A 19865-nucleotide genomic window follows, 5' to 3' on the forward strand; every position below is an offset into this window, starting at 1 on the left:
TCTTCAGGGCAGAAAATCTCTTCTCAAGAGTTCATGAAAGCACCCTAAGGCATTGCTCCCTACACAGCTGGATAAAGCAACTGAATTGAACGAAATTGCATCAGTATCTTATCAGACTGAAACAAAAATGCCTTAAACCTTAAAAAAAAAAAAAAATCAACAAAGACTGAGTAAGAAGTACAGAAGTATTTACCCCAGTCATCTGCGCACAACAGCCAAAGAGCTTGGTACCAGTGTCAAACCTTCTACCGTCTTGCTGCTTTACTTCTTTGCCTTCTTGCCCACTACACCAAGTCTCCCCTCTCTATTCCCCAGCAACAGCTGGACTGGATTGCACAATCAGCAGGACAATGCAGCTGGGATCTTCTTCTCCATTTTCCAAACACATAGGCACTATTAGTCTCCAACTTGGAGAAGAGACAAGGTTCTACACCCACCTATGAGGAGAGAGAGAGAGCAAAGACAGAAAGAAGCTTTGCAGCCTGAATCTCACCTCACCTAGGAGGTCATGTTCCTCCCATCACTGGCATTTAAAGCCATGCATACAGAGAAAAAACAGCCTTAGTGTGACAAAATGAGGTCACTCAGAACAATGAACAGTACCTATTATTTTCATAAGACCTCAACATTTCTCTCTTTATGCAAGTTCATCATACAATAGAGCAGGTTGAGTTTAAATGAGAATTAGACTGCAGCTTTTTAGTATGCCCCAGGTAAAACAAGTGAGCACGCACAAAGGGCACCTGATAACATTATCTGCACATGCACTACTTTGTAACTGTTTCCATAGGCACAAAGGACTGTCAAGCTGCCTTAAGACTTCATGCTAATTGCTTTGTGTGTGTTATGAAATGTAAATTAGGACTCCCTCAAAAACCCGGAAAACTGCACTTATCTAAATCTCACAGGATTCTAAGAGGGCAGTCATTCAATAATATTTCTCACCAAGAAACGTGAAACTAGGCTCTGCAAAGATGCTCTGCACAAAGAGAGACAGATCTGTTAGTGTATATAACAGTTGTTTTGCTGCACATGCAGCTCCAAATCAAATTTGCAAACTGGTGAAACATCTGGAGGGGAGAGCCTCAGATGGTGAGAACCATCACAATTATGGTAATACCCACAGCGTTTCTTTACCAAGTGTGATGTAAAATTAAGTAGTTAATATACATAATAATTAAAAGAGTTGACACAATTATCGAATGTTGCATGACTCCTACAACTGAAAGGACAAGTTGGAGGGGGGGGAGGCTGCCCTGTAATTTCTATTTTACCTCCCCTCTTCCAAAAGAAAGTGTCCTGCTATTAAGTTCTTCTGAATAATGAAACATGATAATGATACTTTCATGTATTTATGCCAAAAATATAAAATAAAAATATATTACAAAGACATCCCATAAACACTTTCATTACTTCATTATTTAGGACCAACCAAGCATTTTATGAATTGTAGTTATTTATGATGTTTTATGTACTGCATTTGTTTATGCACAAACTGGTCACCTACTTCCTCACTGTGTCTCTTCATCATTCAGCAGCAAGACAGGTCAGACTTCGAACTGTGTCACAAGGGTCTTAGCCTCGTATCCTTGCAGGCCCTCTATCCTGCAAACACTCAGCCATGTGTTAGGCTTTATGTATACAGCTAGTCTCACTGAACTCATTCATGAAATTCTAGCCTTATTTAAATTGCCATAGGTTTTACCATCGATTCCATTTAGACCCAGATTTCATCTAATGGGACTATTTACATCTGAAAAGCTGAACACATGCCCAAGTGTTTGTAAAACTGAAGTCCCAATTGCAAAGCCAAAGCATCCGCAGCCATTTTATCTCTTACTAGCACATCCAACCTACAAAATTATTTGCCTTTCTTTTGATTTTAACTAAGTTAGGACAAAATAAACAGATCATCACTAAAGCAGATTATTAGGTTATATTTATCCTTCTTTTTCAATATTACTAAGCAGGATATCCATCCTGTCCAATCTGCTCATTTTTTCCATGCCAGTAAGCAAGAAATAGTTAATGCATAATTGTCTAGGCACAAACACTGACTTTGCTCAGCTGAAGAATTCACTTGTTCATTTGTACTTCAAAAAAGAATAAATTTTAGGCAGGTACAAGAAAAACAGATTAGTAAGATGCAGTTCTCTTCCTTTAATTAGAACAGCAGCAATATTCAACCAATCTAAATTGAATTCAATTAAATCAAGGTTTAGTCAGTTCCTGAAGCAACACCTGAAATATAATCTCTGCATTTGCTTCCTCATTTAGTTTTATTTTAACACATGGATAGTAAGATGACCCAAATAGCTGACTTCTAACCTTCAGCAGAAAAAAAGGAAACCCAAATACTGCAAAGTCAGAAGAGATCCTTTGCTGCAGAAAGTAAGAATTTAGCAGTTCCTGATGAAATTCAGAACAATGACTAAAGAAATAAGGACTCACTAAACACAAAAAAACCATTTTGCTTTTTCTGATTACCATACTGCTTACTATATTTATAAGCTCAGAAACTCCCAAGGGCATAATTGGATAATAATTTAATCACTCTGTTGGAAGAGTCACCGATTGCAGGGTCCAGCCCTTCACTTTATCCATGACCTGTACTGCTGGTACAGACGTAAGATAGCATGCCAGTATAAATGGGATGAAAAACTGTGTCTTTTATTTTGTGTGTGTATATATATAGCTATATATATAGTTATATGTGCAATTAAGTATGCATATTAAATGCAACCATCCTGTTACGAAAAGGGTTCTTTTGCATTTTACAACACATAATACAGCATAACAAGCAAGTCTTCCTTGAGCACTTACTCTGCAAGTGTGCTCACTTACTCTTGGCAAAGGACTAACTGGTACAGTTTCAGATTCATGCTTAGAATTATCACGGTATCTGCTATTCCTTAACAGGACCATTCTCTACTACCTCATGCACTTCTATATAGGATTTCAGTCCAAGAAAAATGAGGATGGAAAACAAATACTCTCCACTAATACAGCATACAGCAGCATATAAAGTACAACATCATACATTTCCGTACTCTACACACAGATGTTTCCCCATGATTTCTTATCTTGAAAGAAGTATGCAAAATAAAGTGCTCTCAGTGCCCTTATTCAAGCAAAAACCTTCAGCCATCACTCCCACTATGCTACACAAAGAACAGATGTCCTTATATCCTTGCCCACACTAAGATCCAGTGCAATTTGTATTTTGGAGCAGAATTTTTTCAATTACACAAGACAAGCAGGAAAAAAAATGATAAATTATTTCAACCACACTCATTACTGAAAATTCTCACCCACATCACTTATATTATTCCTTAAATATTTACAGAAAGACTGAGGGACAGGTAGTAATAAAATAACTCTTTATTCTGGAATCCTGTAATGTTTCCCATACTTAAATTTACCTGTATCTTAGTTCTTTATTTTTATGCTTTAGAGTCATTTTACTTAAGAAAACAGTACCCTAACATTAGGATTCAGTAGGAAGAAACTGAGTTTTAAATCTTCTTGCTATAAAATAAACTCCTGTGCTCTTTCACATCATTTACAATTAGCGAGCATAGTGTGAACACAAACTGAAACTTCCTGCCTACAATAAGCTACAACACAGAGAACCTCAACAAAATGTACAAATTTCAGTCTGCAAGGTGTTCAGAACAAACCAAGCACAGAGCCAAATTGGTAGATTGAAATATCACACCCAGCATGTGTTCCTAGAAACTGTGCCTAACAGGGTGGTATTTTGTGCCAAGCTACTGCATCAGAGCCTTTCAAGACACGTATGATACTCATCACCATGGTACCTGTACATCTGTACTACCCAAACTGACTGCTTAGAGAAGCCTTCTTCTCCAAGACTATCATCAAGCAGCCCCAAGATCTAGAGCTGCAAAGAGCAGCAAACCTTTTTTCCTGAAAAGCTAGTTTATTTCCATGCACATCAAGTCAACAGCTCAGAATTACAAGAGGGTTAACACTTATCTTAGTGATATATGGACAAAACGCTACAGGTATTCCTATATCAGTCAGTATTTTCATCATTTTTCAAGAGTAAAATACCAAATGGTAATAATTGTTAGTATTGCAAGCTAGCAGACTAGGTATGTGGCACACAAATTGGTGAAAGCCAGTATTCCTTAACACCTTTCTTCTTTGTGGGATCCTTTCCTCACCACACACTTGCACAGCCCCTAAATGAGGTGGCCTTTAATTGTTCTCGGACAGGATTGTTCATATTGATTGAAAACGGAACATTTAGGAAAAAAGTGGAAGAAAGAGCTGACTGTCCCCTAGAGGAGAAAAGTTTCCTGAAAATTCTCACAGGTTTACTGTAGTACTTTAGTAGATCAGTTTTGTTAACATATAAACATCACCTTTTTCATTAATATCCTATTTTCTTTTGTCACATGCTAGAAGCATGCTCTAAATTCCAGAGGACCAACTAACTTCCTTGGTCACCGGACATTCAATCCTTCCTTTTGCTTTTAACCTGTATCAGTCAGGCATGAAACTCCAGTTACTCAACTCCATCAGGGTAATCCCAGGTTCTACTTGGAACACATACAAATCTACTCATTCAACATTAAACAAAACAGATTTATAAAATCTAAAAATAATTTAAACATTCATATAATTACTACTTTTGAGAGGGACCTCTGGAGGATATTTAGTGCAAGACCCACCCCACTCCATCTAAATAAAGCAGGTTCACCTGGAGGAGGTTGCACAGGATTGTGTCCAGGTGGGTTTTGATTACCTCCAGAGAAGGAGACTCTCCACAGCTTCTCCAGCCTTTTAATTAAAGCAAGTACACTGCTACAGCAAAACACACTCCAGAGAAATGAAAACTCCCCTGCCTAAGCAGCATCTAGACAGCTCACAGTTCTGGGGGAAAGTACACAAAACAAGTTCCTTTCTTTAAGCCCAAGTCATCATTTCAGAATAGGCAGGCACCCTTATGAAGGCTTGAGCCACACGGAACCATCCAGCACAACAGACCTACCAAAGATGCGGCTTCAGCTGCCCCAAGTTTGCCATCACATACTGAGCAAGAACAAGGAGGGAAGAAGCAAAGCAGTAAGAGATGTAGTGACTTGCACCATCACTCAGGGCCCATCCTGACACAGAGCCCCAGGCTCATTCAGGTGGAGCAGGCACCCATCTGAGGCTTCACCTGCCAGCCATTATCCATAAGCCACATCACCACAGCCATCTCCATAGCAGGAGCTGCTTTCAACAGTCAGGCAGAGCAGGAATGCGCCTGGCAGCAAACAGCAGCACAGACAGAACTCCAGGTGATCCAGCTTGGGCTTGGCTTTTTTACCATGAGTGCAACAATGTGAGGAACCATTTTCTTTGTGGCCTTTCCCCATCCTTAAGTCTTTCGTCTTCTGGATAAAAGTGCATTTTGCAAACTCTCCAGAAGCACAATGTGTATTAAAGAGAAATACTAACATTTTTAACAAGCCAAGTGATGTACATGCAAGAGATGAACAATGTACTGTGAAATTGAATAGAACATATAACTACATCTTTTCACAAAAATAGAAAATTTATTCAAGTACACTGGTGTTACAAAGAAGCTATAAAGAACTGTTTGTGCTACAAAATAAGAGCCGCTAGACACAAAAATGCCATTTTAATTGGTTCAACTTTTTCATTATTCTCTTAGAACTTTTTCTTTCAGCAGGCTTTATTTATACAACCATGCAGCATTTAAATTATATTTTTGGCACTGGAACCTTAATTCAGATCAAAGTGATTTAAAAAGCCTAAGTTTTCTTCTCCTTTAATTATAAAAATGTAAGAGAGCAGAAGTTTAATTACAAATAATTAGTCAGAAAAGGAAACTTTTCTTCTGCAAAAAATGCTAATTTTGCCAGAGCAACCCTCTTTCCTTTCTCAAAAAAAAGAAAACAACCCCCACAAACAAAACAACCTTTAAAAGTTTCTTCAAGTGCAACTGAAACTGTTTGTTTTAAGAAAATGAAACACATATACCGAAAATTCATGGAATTTATTACAAGGAAATTCTTGCTATAATTCAAAATTTTGCAGTAACGAAATACATAGATAGATGCATACCATACCTAGAATTATCTTCCCAGGAACTGTACAGTGTTTCTTTTCGGCATGGGTGCTGGAAGGAGGCCTGGAAAGCCAAAGAAAGGATGGCAGAATGGGAGCAACTGTGCTAGAGACTCACAAGTCAAACTTCCAAACCAAGCTTCAGGAATCCTTTCAGAGAGGTGCCCAAGATGGTTCACCAACTAAATTCTGGCACCAACAAGGTTAGATGGGCCAATACAGAGAGGCTTAATCCAGGACATAAATATTCTTCCCATTTTAGTGGCATCTAGAGTGCTGATGTGCAACACACAAAATAAGGCTTGTTAAGATCCTGCCTCAAATGTGAGTCTAATTTAGTCATCTTCTTGTTTTATCTTATATTAAAACAATCAACACTGTTGCCACTCTAAGTAGTAATATCAAATAAATAGAGTATCAAATGCAAGAGAAGACATGACAGCACCTTCACATAACTGTTGGAAATGAGAGGATAAAACAAGGCACAGTGTTCCTTCAAATATATTTTTATTTTAAAAGAAAAAAATGTATTTTTAAAAAGCATATGAAGCATGAAAAGAAGAGTATATAGCAGAAAGTTCATAACCTACAGAACAACAGCTACAACACAGCATGGGTTCCTTCCACTTCAGTAAGAGAAATCCACAATTTTTTTGGAAATAGGAAACTTAGGAAAGTTACTCTAATGGCCAGGAAGTGACTGCAGGCATCTCATCTGAATTTCCAACTGGACCTAATCCTCTTCTCAATGCAGTCCAGTACAAGTCCCCTCAAACAAAAGAGCCAGCCAAACATAACTGATTCTGACCCAGGAAAGTTGACAGGCTATAAAATGAAACTAAGAACATTCCAGTGTTTCCAAAGTGCTACAATATCACATAAAGACCAAAAGTAACAACAAGATCAGTCTGCAGAAGAGAAACTACTAAACAGCCTATAAAGGCACAGGCATTGTGTGCTTCAAAAGGAAGATTTTTAAGTGTATTATTTAATGTGCTGCTTTGCACACTGGGCAGCAAGATCCTCCCACATCTTTTAAAAGGTCCACCACTGAAAACACACTCTGAAAACAATATCAAACTGTACACACACACAAAAGACTTGGAGAAACCAAAGTTAAAGTCACAGAAGTGGCAAACTTTTGAAATTAATTCCCACTTCATGATTTCATGTGAGAGACCTGAAACAAATCAGACATTTGTGAAAAAAGAAAAATCAAGTTATCCTGGATTAAGAATTCCAGTTCTCCCCAATTTGCCTCCAAGACATTGGTTATTACTTTATAATCCAATGAATTGCATGTTTCAATGCAAAGTGTCTACTAAAAGCCTGTCACGTTTATAGGCATTAATGTAGTAAAGAACTTCAATTTGACAACTCACAGCATCACTTACAGAAGGTTTAACTCTGAGCATGCCACAAAACACCTCTGGGAAACACCCTGGGCAAAAATGCAGGCTCAGGAATTACTGCAACACACATGGTTCCAACACCAGCCACACACTGAATATTTACAATTTAAATGACAATGGAACAAACCTCCTCTGCCTACCTTGTAGAGGCAACTTCAGCACACCAACCTTTTCTATACACAAGCTGGCATCCTCCTGAAGTCTTAAATCTCCTGTTGGAATCTTGATGAAGACATATCAAGGGGCATTTGATAAAGCAGTTTCACGCTGGTTGGCTGGATTTCAGGGCTTGGTTTTAACCGTGATATTCCACAATAAAGGGCTTGGCTGACCCCTACGTACAGACAGGTTTTAATTTTCCTTAATTCTTAAAGATCTTTGTAATGGACAACATCCAGTGACTCCGGGGTTTTTCCTCCTCCCCCCACTAAGTAATTATGTCACCTTAAAAACTGCTCCAAACATAAGCTTCAGGAGACTATTTTCAGTAGAAGAATATCTCTTAGTGCTTTATTCATTATACTGGAACTCCATGGTGGATTTTTTTAATAACAAAGTAAATAACCATTATCAGCTTCAATAGTTGCTGAGAAAACATAAAAACTATTTTTAAAAGCATCAACTGAGAAATATTCCTGCAGAGAAACTGGAGGCTGGATACTGCAAAGGCACTCCTGATGCATCATGACATTGGAAGCCCATGCACTTAGCCAGGCACCACCTCCTAAATAAAAGTACCTGATTCACAGAGCCATCCAACTTTGAGCTACGTTCCCTTTTATCAGTGGGAGAGAAGACTCTTAGACAAGCAGTTAACTCAAGTAACACTTAGAGAAGGTAGCCAAGCAATTGGAAACACTGTTGAAATGAAATGCCGTCTCTAAGTTGAGGCTGCAGATAAACATTTGTGGTGTATCTTTTAGTTAGGTATTTGAGAGTGTTCAGAGACTGGTTTGCCACCTAAGCACTGGGTGTAGGTCTTCTACAGCAATGATGGGCAAGTGGCACACTAGAGTCTGGTTCCTGGGCCCAGCATCAATTATTAACTGCTGCATGTAAAAAGCCACAGAGGTGAGAAGACTGGACAGAGACCGCAGAAGGCTCAGGCTGCTGTTGAGGCAGGTATGTTTCCATTACAATTCTGGTCAATGAATAGCAACCCTGCTTCAAGAGTTCAAGTCCTTTTTTAGGATTTAAGTACGCAAATTACCAAGCTGCATGAAAATAGCATCCAGGCACTGGCAGAGACTTTACAGCAGGAGTTCTGCTACCAATTACTGCGTTGTTCCCCTGAATGTGAATTGGACTAGCTGACTAAAACATGTAGGAGCTAAAAATCATACAAGCCTCTCATTAGCAAAATAGCCTAGAGTAACACTAAGTTCAGAAACACCCATCCTGGACACAGGATGCTAAATTCAGAAAAACCTGTCCTCCCTTGAACCCCAGGTCAGAGGTCAGGGCAGGGCTTTCTGGGTCTACTGACAAGTTGGTGAGTAATAGGGGATTCCACGGACCAGTCCAGTCATCTAGAAATAATGGCTTATACCATCATCTAGAAAATCCGTGTTATCTGTCAGTCTCTGGCTTCCTGGGCCAGCTGGGACTGGGAACGCTGCTGAGGCCAATGTGCTTAAATCCTGGAGAGAAGGAAATGATCTGAGGCAGTCAACAGTGACCCCCACGAATACATTAAGGAGCCTTTGTGGCAGACTAATAGCAAGCCTGTCCAGCTCTCTGTTGGAAGAAAGATGATAAAAAAGGCATAGTCTCAAATTTAGTATACAATAGAATTCTCCTATTGTATATAATGATAGTATATACACCCACAGTGTTTTACAGATTACAGTGATTCTTAGTTTTTGAAGCATTAATATGGGTCACTTAAATAAACCACTGGACAAAAAAAAAAATCAAAATAATCAAGACATATAAGACAAAATATCTTATGCTGAAAGCACAATATTTCCAATAAAACAAAAAGCAATTAAAAAGATGAAGAGGTAAAGGAAACAAGGGACTTGAAGACAGTAAACAAGTATTATTTATCTCCAACTGAAACCTGCCACTATTCTTGAAAAATTTTCTCATGAAGCCACTAGGACAATGAAGGCTAACAGAGTAATTCAAAGTGTCCTAGGGAACACAAGGATTAGTATTCAAGGAAGTCACTTTTACTTTTTCTCCCTCTCGAAGCTTAATGAGGCCAGGAATGGTCAGTGAAGCGTCATTGATGAACCTTCCCCAGTTACAGAGGCTGGGCCACAAAATTTTATCAGTTTCAAACAGTTGGATTTACCAATTTTCTTTTTCCTTGAAGTAAAACAGAGATTGACAGATTACTTGATCCTTGGCTGCTGCCACAGTGACCCAGCTTGTTTCTTTGTTTCACAATCAGCTGTCATACACAAACAGCAGCAACCCTGTGCTAGCCTGAAGCATCCTCTGAAGACAGAGCCAAGTGCATGTTGCTGCCTTTGGAGATCTGTCATAAGCCATTCACAGGTCCACAAAATATTTCAACTGTCCTGAAGTAACAAACTGAGCAGTAGAGTTGACATGTTAAGTAATATTTAGGATGTCATTCCAAAAACCACTTTCCTCGACTCTTTGAGTTTCATTCACCAACAGGCTAGCCTTTGGGGAAAAATGGTTTAGTATGGAGCTCTGCAGAGGGTAAAACTGGGAAAGAAATTGCAAAATTTACACCCTCTTACTAGGGAGGGACTGCCCACACAAAAAATGACACATTTTAAGTCTGGATGACTATCCTGAGACAGGATAAGAACCTGATCTAGTGGATGTGAAATGAAATCCTACTGCCATCCTGACTTAAATAACCTGCCACAGAACAATCTCCCACTCTAAAGGAAAATAAGGAGAGTTATATGATCAGTCGCCCCAAGTGGAAAAAGTGGAGGGAGTCAAAGGCTGTCAAGCCCAAAGAGAAACAATAGGCTTTCACAATCAAGAGAAATTCCAAAAATTTATTTTAAAACTTTCAGCTTAAGGTTCAGGTCTCCAGATAAAATGCTTCCACCTTTTAAACAACCATTCAGACAAAAAATTAGCTAAAAGAACAGAGAAGGAAATGGACAGTTTAAAAAGGTTTCTTTTACAAAAAAACAGTTAACCCAAATCTGAATAAAGCCTATAAATATTTAGAAATAATTTTTTTTTAAAAATCTAACATAAAACACTGGCCCAAAGAACAGATTCACCTTTACATAAGTAACAATAACACTAAGCATCTCCACCTTCAGATTTAGTCTGTTTCTCCAACTGTGTATTTGGAGCAACTCTCACCACGGGTTGCCAGTAGTCTTGCATCAGTTTCAGCATCAAATATTTCAGCTAAAGAAAGAAACTCCATAAACAAACAGCAAAGTCTGATTCAGTCAACTTCACAGAAAAAAAGAATTAAAAAAAAAAACTAGCAGCAAACAACAAGGGAAGGGCAAACTTCCAGACGGGGGAAGCAAAGGAACTCTAATTCATCACTCTTGCAGCTATCAGATGGTTAACAAATTGAGATGAGATACTTCTGAGCCTTTTCAGCGACTTTCACTCTGGCAAACTTCAAGGACTCAAAAGTGCAGCTGGAATACATATGGGAGATGTTGGAGAAAGTCAATCATTTGAATTTGTAACTCCATTGTGTGCTGGAAGAACTTCCTGCGGATGAGGCACATCCCACCAGTGACTCAGGGAGATTCTCCGTCTGCTAACAGGGATGAATTTATTCTCTGAACCAGCTACCAGAAATGACATGCTTTATGCTAGTGCTACATATGCAACAAGAAACTTAAAATAAAGCCTGTGGGGACATAATTTCTTTCTTGCTTTCTAAAATTTCTATACTACAGCATCTCAAATGTAAAAAAAAAACCCAAACAAACCGCCCACCTATATTTTGATGAAACTAAGATTTCACATGTTGATCAAGGTGTTTCATTCAACATAATTTTTTATGTAGAAACCATTTTTAAATGAAAAGTCAAATACATATTTAGGTTATGTTCAGCATTTAAAAAAGAACTGGTACTAATAGAATATTATTGTGCCGGGTTCATCCTATTAGATAATCGGGTACTGGTTCACTCAGTTAATACTCAGATACAACACAAACTCAACTATAAACCTTTATTACACAGGCTAAGTTACTCAGGCATCTTCTCCAAGTTGCCTTTATTCCTTTATGAAAATGTTAAAGCTCTTTTATATATCTGTATATGAAATATGTTTCATATACAAATTATCTTTATGGTGCTTTGAAATTAGCATGCAGAAGATGGAACAGAGGGGACAAAGGGAAAGCACTACAGAGAAAGCACGCAAGTCCCTGTCTCCCCATCACCAAACTCACTCCTAGAATTCAGAAGATTGCAGCTACCTGTAAACTGGAGATACTAAAAGCTACTGGAGAGGTGCACTTGGAGCTGAAAATTTGAGAAGACGACAAAAAGGGGCCATAAAAATCATAGATGTAAATTAATAATCAAATATACACACACATCAAGGAGACAGATGGCAAGTAATTTTCCCCAGTGTACTTACACTTGTTCTTCTAGTGCACGTATTTGGGTCACTTGCTAGATTAAATCCCATGTGGAAAACCCAACAGAGGTACTGTCAAATGTGTATGGGCTCGGCCTGTTTTTAAATGATGCAAGTCTGACACTACAGGGTGAAAACATTTAACAGGATTTCTTCAACGCAGCCTGGAATATTGCCCAGCGGCTTCGAAACAGGGCTGATGGATATTTTCTACCATCAGCAAGGCTGCCCCATTCAGGCTTGCTAAATAAAATGCAGTGCAAGCTAGAGAAAGTTAGCCTGTGCTACCAAATTTCATGGAAGAGCCCCACACAGACAAGTCTGTACACATTTTCCAGAATACCGATTTTGTCAATGTGTCACTGAGACAATACATCACTCAAGGTTAAAGCTTCCTACCATACTCTCCCTAAAATATGCCTTTCTTCTGAGACTTAGAAGAAAGGACCAGCACAACAGATGAGTTGTTTTTGCCATGTTCACTGTAAAAATGCATGACCTCAGATACTCAGAGCACTAAATCTTCCCCAGCCCAGCTATAAACTGACAGTGACCTGTCTTAGTCAGCACAGGCCACATGAAGGACGACAGCTTCAGTGTAAGGCACCTGCAGGTCAAATTGCCAGGTGGGCTGGTGGGGCTTAAATGCAAGACAAAAATAGTCATGTGTAAGCCTAATTGCAGCAATGGGTTTTCCCTCCTGAAATACTGGTAGATACTAGCATGAAATACAAACTGTGTGTGCAAAGATTAGCCGCCCTTAATCTGGCAAGAAACTGGATTTAACACAGTGCAACAAGCAAGATCTTTAACACATCTACAGGAATGGAAATTGCATTTCTCTCTACCCTGTTACCAGTTTCAAGACGATTTTGCTTAGCAATAAATAAACCTTTATTAACAAGAAATGTGATCTACTGTGGCATTAAATATTTTCCCCTTTCTTTCCTCATTCATCTCTTGTTTTGGGTTACTGCATGCCACATTCAGCTTCAAATGAATAAGTAAAAAGAGGGGAAAAAATACATCTATTTGCTCCTAGCTGAACAAAGAGATTTTGAGCCGGGGAGGTGAAACTCTCAGTAATAATCTACACACGTTAACTAGGAAATATCACAGCTGTCTGTAAGAATTACTGTGGCAGGGACCAGGGTGGCAAAAGCTTGTGTTTTCTAGGTCTACATCTACAGAACAAAAAAAAAAACAACCAGAAAAAACTCCAACAACACTGGCTCTTGTCTTTAGAAACTGACTAGAAACTGACTAGAAACTGACACCTGATACTTTCATTCAAAATAATGAAGAAGTCAACTGCTCAAAAATATCAGGATTGCATTGATTATGTGCAACATATCTGCTTAGCCTGAAAGAAACAAGTTAGGCAGACTAATGATAAAAAGTAAGAACATGTACACTTGCTCACTCAACTTCCTCAGGCTTAAAATTCATGCTGTTTCATGACTGTTTAAGTGGGTAAAGGGTGGGACACAAAATATTGAATCTTTTGATACAGAGTCAAAACCCAGACTACAAGCAAGTCTATTATATCACTGTCCATACAGTCTTTAGTTTGGTGCTGTGCTGCTGCTAAAATATTAAGTTTTACCACTGGAAAATTGATTTTGCTATAAGAAGTTTTATGATGCCACTTAATCTTGCCCAACCTACATAAAAAAATACAGATAGCAATTACAGACACGCTTTATGTAGTAAGTTTGATCACTATATTAAAAAGAGAAGAGTGATGTAATTTCAATATAATGGCAAAGGAAGCAGAAAAAAAGCCATGGCAATATGCTGCCCTCCTAAAACAAGACATTGCTGGTTCCCAGCTTAAATGCACAGTCTTAGTTCAGTTAAAGTTAGCAGTATGATCCATCTTCCACATGGAGGGCTGTGTCCTGCAGCTCCAGCATCGACCTCCTTTTCTACTGTTACATTTTAAGCCGACCCCTGTGGGGCAGCAAGATTCTGTGATTACAGTTAAAAGAATACTTTGGGTCTGAGAGCCTGCCTCTCTGAATAGATAACCCTTTCTAGTTCAACAATTACTAGCATTAAACAGCCCTTTCTGCCTTGTCCCTTCCAGTGCTGCAATTGAAAAACATCCTAATTAGATGACCCCCACATACACAAATGCCATTAAGTGGCTTTTAGAGCACTCTAGTCAATGCCTAAATCTTAGCTACAATGATGAGAAGTACTTTATTTAGTTAGGAGGTAAACACATGAACAAAGCCATCTTTTAGAACACCTTTTAAACCGCCTGGGATTAGTACTGGCAAAATCAGTGTGTGATTATCTTTTCCACACTTTCAGAGATGACACTCAAATACCACTTTTTTCTAACCGCATTAAAGCACACTCAGGCAAGACCAAGAGTAACCTTGACCTCGACATCAACAGCACCAGAAAGTACTTCATACTGCTTTCTATGCCTAGTCCATTTGAACTGGCCTGCAGGACAGCCTTTTAAGTTTGTGCTTAAACAACCCAGTTTTGCCCAAACATTGCAACATATGCTATGTAGTGTTATGTAAATATTCCACAGCTCCTGCAGTTCTTAACTATAATAAGCGGGTTTATAATAGCGTCACTGTATCAAAATATTCACTACTTCCTGTTGATCCAACTCAGACCTCACATTTCAGGGCAACAGCAGACTTTTCTCCTTTATTGTTTACGAACGAAGCTTCAAAACTTTGAAACAGGTTTAAGAAAAATCACTGTAGAAAATTGGAAGCCTCACAGAAACCTAAAACCATTTAATTGCTCACAAGGCTTCAAGTACATGTAAATGACCTGGAGGGTTGAAGCCTGAATTGCCACATTATGTAGCCAACTCTGTTCCCAGCCGGAGACCTAAACCAGGACTAACACTTGGCATTTGCCTCCAGTATAATAGGTTTAATAGAAGCAAGCCTTGAAAACAGGGGGGAGTATTCTGGAAGCCGTGACAGATCTTAAACACGGCAGGTGCACTGTAATACCGCTTAAGGGAGGAAAATTCCAAGTTTAGTAACTAATTACTCCAGGACAGGCAGGTTATTTCCCAAGGCAAATGCCCAATCAAAGACACATTTGACCCTTTCGCATCCCATCAGCGTGCAGGGAAGTTCAACTCATCCAGCAAACATCTTCCTGATCAGGCACATCCCTCATCCCGCCTCACCGTGCTTCCTCGCGTTCCTCCTCTCACACCAAAGGCTCCAAGGCACCAACCCTGCCTGACAGCTGCTCAGAGAGTTCGCCGGCACCGTGAACCTGAGCCGCGCCGTAAGATCCTCCGCTCACACACCCGCCCAGGGGCACTCCTCCGTCCCTCCCTCGCTCCCACACAGGCACCCCCGCACGCGTGGCCAGCTGCCGGCTCCCGCAGGATTCCAGCCACGCTACCGGGACGGGACGGGGCCGGGCCTGCCGGAGCCCCCCGCACGCCCGCCCCCGGGGCAGACGGGCTCTGGCCACAGAGGAGAGAGGCTGATGAAACGCTGTCAAAGTCAATCCCGGCTCACTTTTTGGATGGTTTAATTCCAATGGAGCATGAATCACCCCAGGACGGTTAATAAGTTTAGCCAGGCGTGCTGTTCTCCCTAATAATACATTATAATTATGCATCTGTTTTAAATGCGATCAGATTAAGTCACCGGAAAAGGCACAAATCGGAATTTCCCCTGACTAAGAACAGCGCCTTTTCGCAGCTCCGGCGGGCAGGTACAGCCAGGAGAGGAGCAGGTGGGCAGCCCAAGCCAGCCCAGCGTCGCTCCCCGCCGGCGGGGCTCCGCTCCCCGCGGCCGCCCAGCGCAGCCCGGCAGCGGACAGCAACTTCCCGCGGGGGCTCGGGACGGGAGGTGGCCGGCGCCCCGCTGACACCGCGCATAAGGGATAACCCAGAACATGCCAATTTAGAACGGCGGGTCCCCTCTCGCTGCGCGGGGCTAGAGCGGACCGAGTCCGAGCTGTCAAAGCCCCGGGAGCGGAGGGTGCCGCCGCGGCCACTCGGAGCCCAGGAGCCACCGGGACCCTCCGGCGCCGCCCCGGGCACCACGAGCGGGGCGGCCGAAGCTCAGCTCCGCTCCCAACAGGTGAGCAGCCCCCGCCCGCCCACCCAGCCCCGCCGCTCCCCGCCCTACCTGTCATCGTAGCAGAAGTCGGCGTTCAGGGTGTTAAGGTACAGGGCGAGCCCTAGGGCGCTGCTCAACAACTCCGCGATCATCTCTCCGCCTGCCGCCGCCGCCGCTCTCGCACCGGGGCAGCCCCCTGCCCTGCCCGGCCTCCCGCCCCAGCCCCGCCGCGCCTGCCCCTCGCGCCGCCCGGCACCGCGGGGCGCCGCTCCGCTCTCCGCCAGCGGCCACAGCCTGACGGCGTCCCCCCGCTCCGCCGCCCCTACCCCATGGCAGCGGGGCGGTCGGCGGCGAGAGCGCAGCTGGGCTCAGCGGAGTGGGGCTCAGCGGAGGGGGACTCAGCAGACCGGAGCGGGGCGCGGCTCCGGCTCCCGCCTTCCTCCCGCGACGCCCCGGCGCTGCCGCAGCTCCGCTCCCGGCCCGCGCCCCCCTCGCTGCCGAGCCGGGCGCCGCCGCCGAGGCTCTGGGAGCGCCCGCGTGGGGCGCCCCGGGCTCCCACCGCGCCTGCGTGCGGGCCCGCCCCGCGCCGCCCCCTCCGCGCCCGCCCCGCGCCCCGCCCCGCGCCCCGGCTGCTGAGCCGGCCCCGCGCCCGCGCCCGCTCCGGCACCGGCGGCTCGGGCTGGGCCGCGTCCCGCTGCCAGCTGGGTACAATCAGGGCTTCTTTTCCTTCCCCTTTCCTGCTTTCCCCGTTTTCCTTCTCCTTTCTGTTTTCTCTTTGACTTCTTTCTGTCTTCTTCTGTCGTTTTTCGCTCTTTTCAGATGCTATTTCTTTCTTGACATTTTTCTTTTCTCTTAGTTTCTTTCTTTTCCCTTTTTCTCTGTTCTCCTTTTCTCTTCTTCCTTTTTCCATCGTTATTTTCCTTGTTTTTCTGTTTCCCTTTCCCCCCCGTTTCTTCTTTTTTACTCACCAGAATAGGTCAAATTAGTAGGAAAGAGAGGGGCCATACCATTGGGGATGGAATGCCAGAGCAGGGGGCTCCACACTTGCCCACAGCCTGTTATTTCTCTGTCATGTGAACATCCATGGGGAGCTCGTAGCTAAGCTTACAGTTAAGCAAAATCATTGAAATTTGGCAGAGGGGGTCGGAAACAAAGACACCCCAAGGCAAAGAGTGCTGCAAGCTGGTGCTCCCACAGTACAGTCCCGCAACTGCTGCCCATGAGAGGAGGGATGGGTATAGCCGGAGATGCACACTTTGAGTGGGACAGATAAATAGACTGGAAAGGAAAGCCACCTGTGGAGAATAAGGTACTGAAACCATCTTCCAGAATTCATGGGATATAGAGGCATGAAGTTACGGAAAGAATTTGGGTACATCAGGCTGATTATTTCTTTTTTATAGAGAGTTTTTAAAACGTTCCCCTCCTTTCACCGCCAGCCAGCCCTTTTATGTAACTATTTCCTCATGATTTCCATCAAGTGGCACATCATGCTGTCCCAGAAGAATGGGAGTCTGTTCATCAAGCTGTGTCTAATAAATTGGGGAGCTTTTAACAAGTTTTCTTTCTCCCCTATGTGATTATTTAATGCTGTTCTTTGCAACCTCAAAATATATGAAGTGCATTAAGACCTCTATTCATGCAATGCTTAAAGTGCTCCTGGGAAGTCTGCCCCAAGTGTCACAAACATCTCAGCTGCTTCTACTTAGATTCAGGGAGTGTGTTATCACCATCAGTGGCAGTAATTGCAGACATTGGGGGAGGGTACATTTTTTTTCAGAATATTAAAGCTTTGAGGGGCCTTATTGAACCCATTAGCAGATCACATTGATCTGGCATTAAACTTTTCAGCCTGAAGCACTGAACATAGTAACCTAGAATTTAAAGAGCTGGTACTCTTTGTCAGAAGACCTGTGATCCTTCCTTTCAAATACCAATTTTCAATATGCTTCTGCACCTACTGCCAAGATCCCAGTCATCACGACTTAGTCCTTCTTGCTGCAGTGGAATTGCTGAATTTACGCACTAGGCTTGTACAGCTCCTTCTTTGGAACATCCTAATAAACTCTGCATAAAAAGCAGTATAATTGCTGCTGAGTCATAGTGGCAGAAGCCTCTTGGTATCCATCAAAAGCATATGTATTTTTTTCTTCAAAGGGGTAGGACTACTGACTGGGGTAGATGAGGTCTGGCAGAAAAGCTTTAGAAACAAAATTGATCCTCCAGGAAAAAAAGCTTAACAAAGCCAGGCACTGTCTAATAAAAGCAAATGTCAAGAAAGGGTGGGATGAAGTGTGCAGACTGTGTAGAGAGTGCCTGTTCCCCAGGACATCCCAAGTGCTCCAGGGTGACAGGAAGTCGCATTAGGGCTCCACCAGCTTGTCCAAGTAGATTTAGCTACACTATGAGAATCCACAAAGTCTGATCTCTCAGAGACATTTCTCTGTATAAACAAAGGACAAGTTTCCTCCCAGTGGCAAGAGCTGTCTCCAGTGGAGATAACCTGCTCTGTAGAAAGATATGGATGGCAATATGTGCATGCACCACCCCACCTGTCAGCTCTGGGACTCCACAAGCCAGGCCACGCTGGGGACAGCAGACAGAAAGAGCCGGTGCAAAAACCTGGAGGCAAATTGAACATAAAAATTATTGACCCCGTTAAACAAACAACACCACAAAAGAAAACAAGAGGGTAGAAATCAAATCATGATAAAAGAATTCCTTCTGTTCCTCAGTTAGTTAAAAATATTAAATGCATGTAGTTACGAACAGCATTATATTTTACTATATCATTGAGAGATATCAGACAACATTCTGACTCATAGCAGATTCACAGTGTGATGTACAGGAAGCAGAAGGTGTCAGAAGAGGTAATTTAGAAGTTCAGATCTGTCACTAAGCAGACATTTCAAAAACAGTCTTTACCTCCAGAAAGGCTGTGGTACTGGGGAAAAGGGAAGCGGTGTAGCGTTGTAATAACACATAATAATAACAGTAATTGTAAAGATAACTAGAGTTACATAGTCTAACAGCTGATCTACAGTGTAGAGCTCAGTAGACAAATTCACTTTGTTTTGCTTTATTGCAAATATGACAATCAAAATGATCTGTTTTAATACCAGCTGGAAAATTTCTTTATTAAAGACATTATGGAGTCTGAGTCACTGTGCTACAAGATATTTCACCTAAACAGTGCCTGAAAGATTAAGTTGTGGCACAGCATGTAGAAATACATGTCTGTCACAGTGACAGATTTGGTTAAGCGGTCACTGACTATGAGACCTTAAATGTCAGGGTAATGCATGTGGTACAGATCCCTCAACAGATTAGATTAGACACTTCAATTTCTATACACTGGGTTCATTTGCTGGAGCCTGTAAAAAATATTTGTGCCAACTTCCTTAAAGCATCTGAGAAGAGAAAGGCTAACCCCTTGAAAGCTGCTAGGTTTTTTGATTAGAATGAGGTAACTGGATATTAAATGTTACTATAGGAATAATTAAGTGGGATTTTTAATTTTTTTGCCAGTTCTTTTGCTCAGATACCATCAAAGAAATGTCGTAACGTACTGTGCCTAATTTTGAACAATCCAAATGACACCCAAAGATGTAGTTTAACAAACCTCAGAAATGTAAACTTTGGTGCATTTTGAAACACCCATGCTGTTAAGAATAAACTGGTGTTATCTAAGGAAGGAAAAAGTCATTTTACTTGATCAAAAGTGGAG

At 41.9% G+C, this 19865-nt stretch overlaps 1 protein-coding gene across 1 annotated transcript in view; it reads right to left on the bottom strand.

Moving 5' to 3' along the window:
• TMTC2 (transmembrane O-mannosyltransferase targeting cadherins 2) overlaps nt 1-16349 on the bottom strand; it is a 235982-nt gene extending 219633 nt beyond the window's left edge. Inside the window, exon 1 of the mRNA XM_032106615.1 lies at nt 16208-16349. Coding sequence (XP_031962506.1) covers nt 16208-16290 — 83 coding nt within the window. The 5' untranslated portion in view covers nt 16291-16349. The remainder of the gene's footprint in view (nt 1-16207) is intronic.
• Nucleotides 16350-19865: the final 3516 nt, after the last annotated feature.

This window comes from Corvus moneduloides, chromosome 4 (genome assembly GCF_009650955.1).
Source record: "Corvus moneduloides isolate bCorMon1 chromosome 4, bCorMon1.pri, whole genome shotgun sequence".
NCBI lineage: Eukaryota > Metazoa > Chordata > Aves > Passeriformes > Corvidae > Corvus > Corvus moneduloides.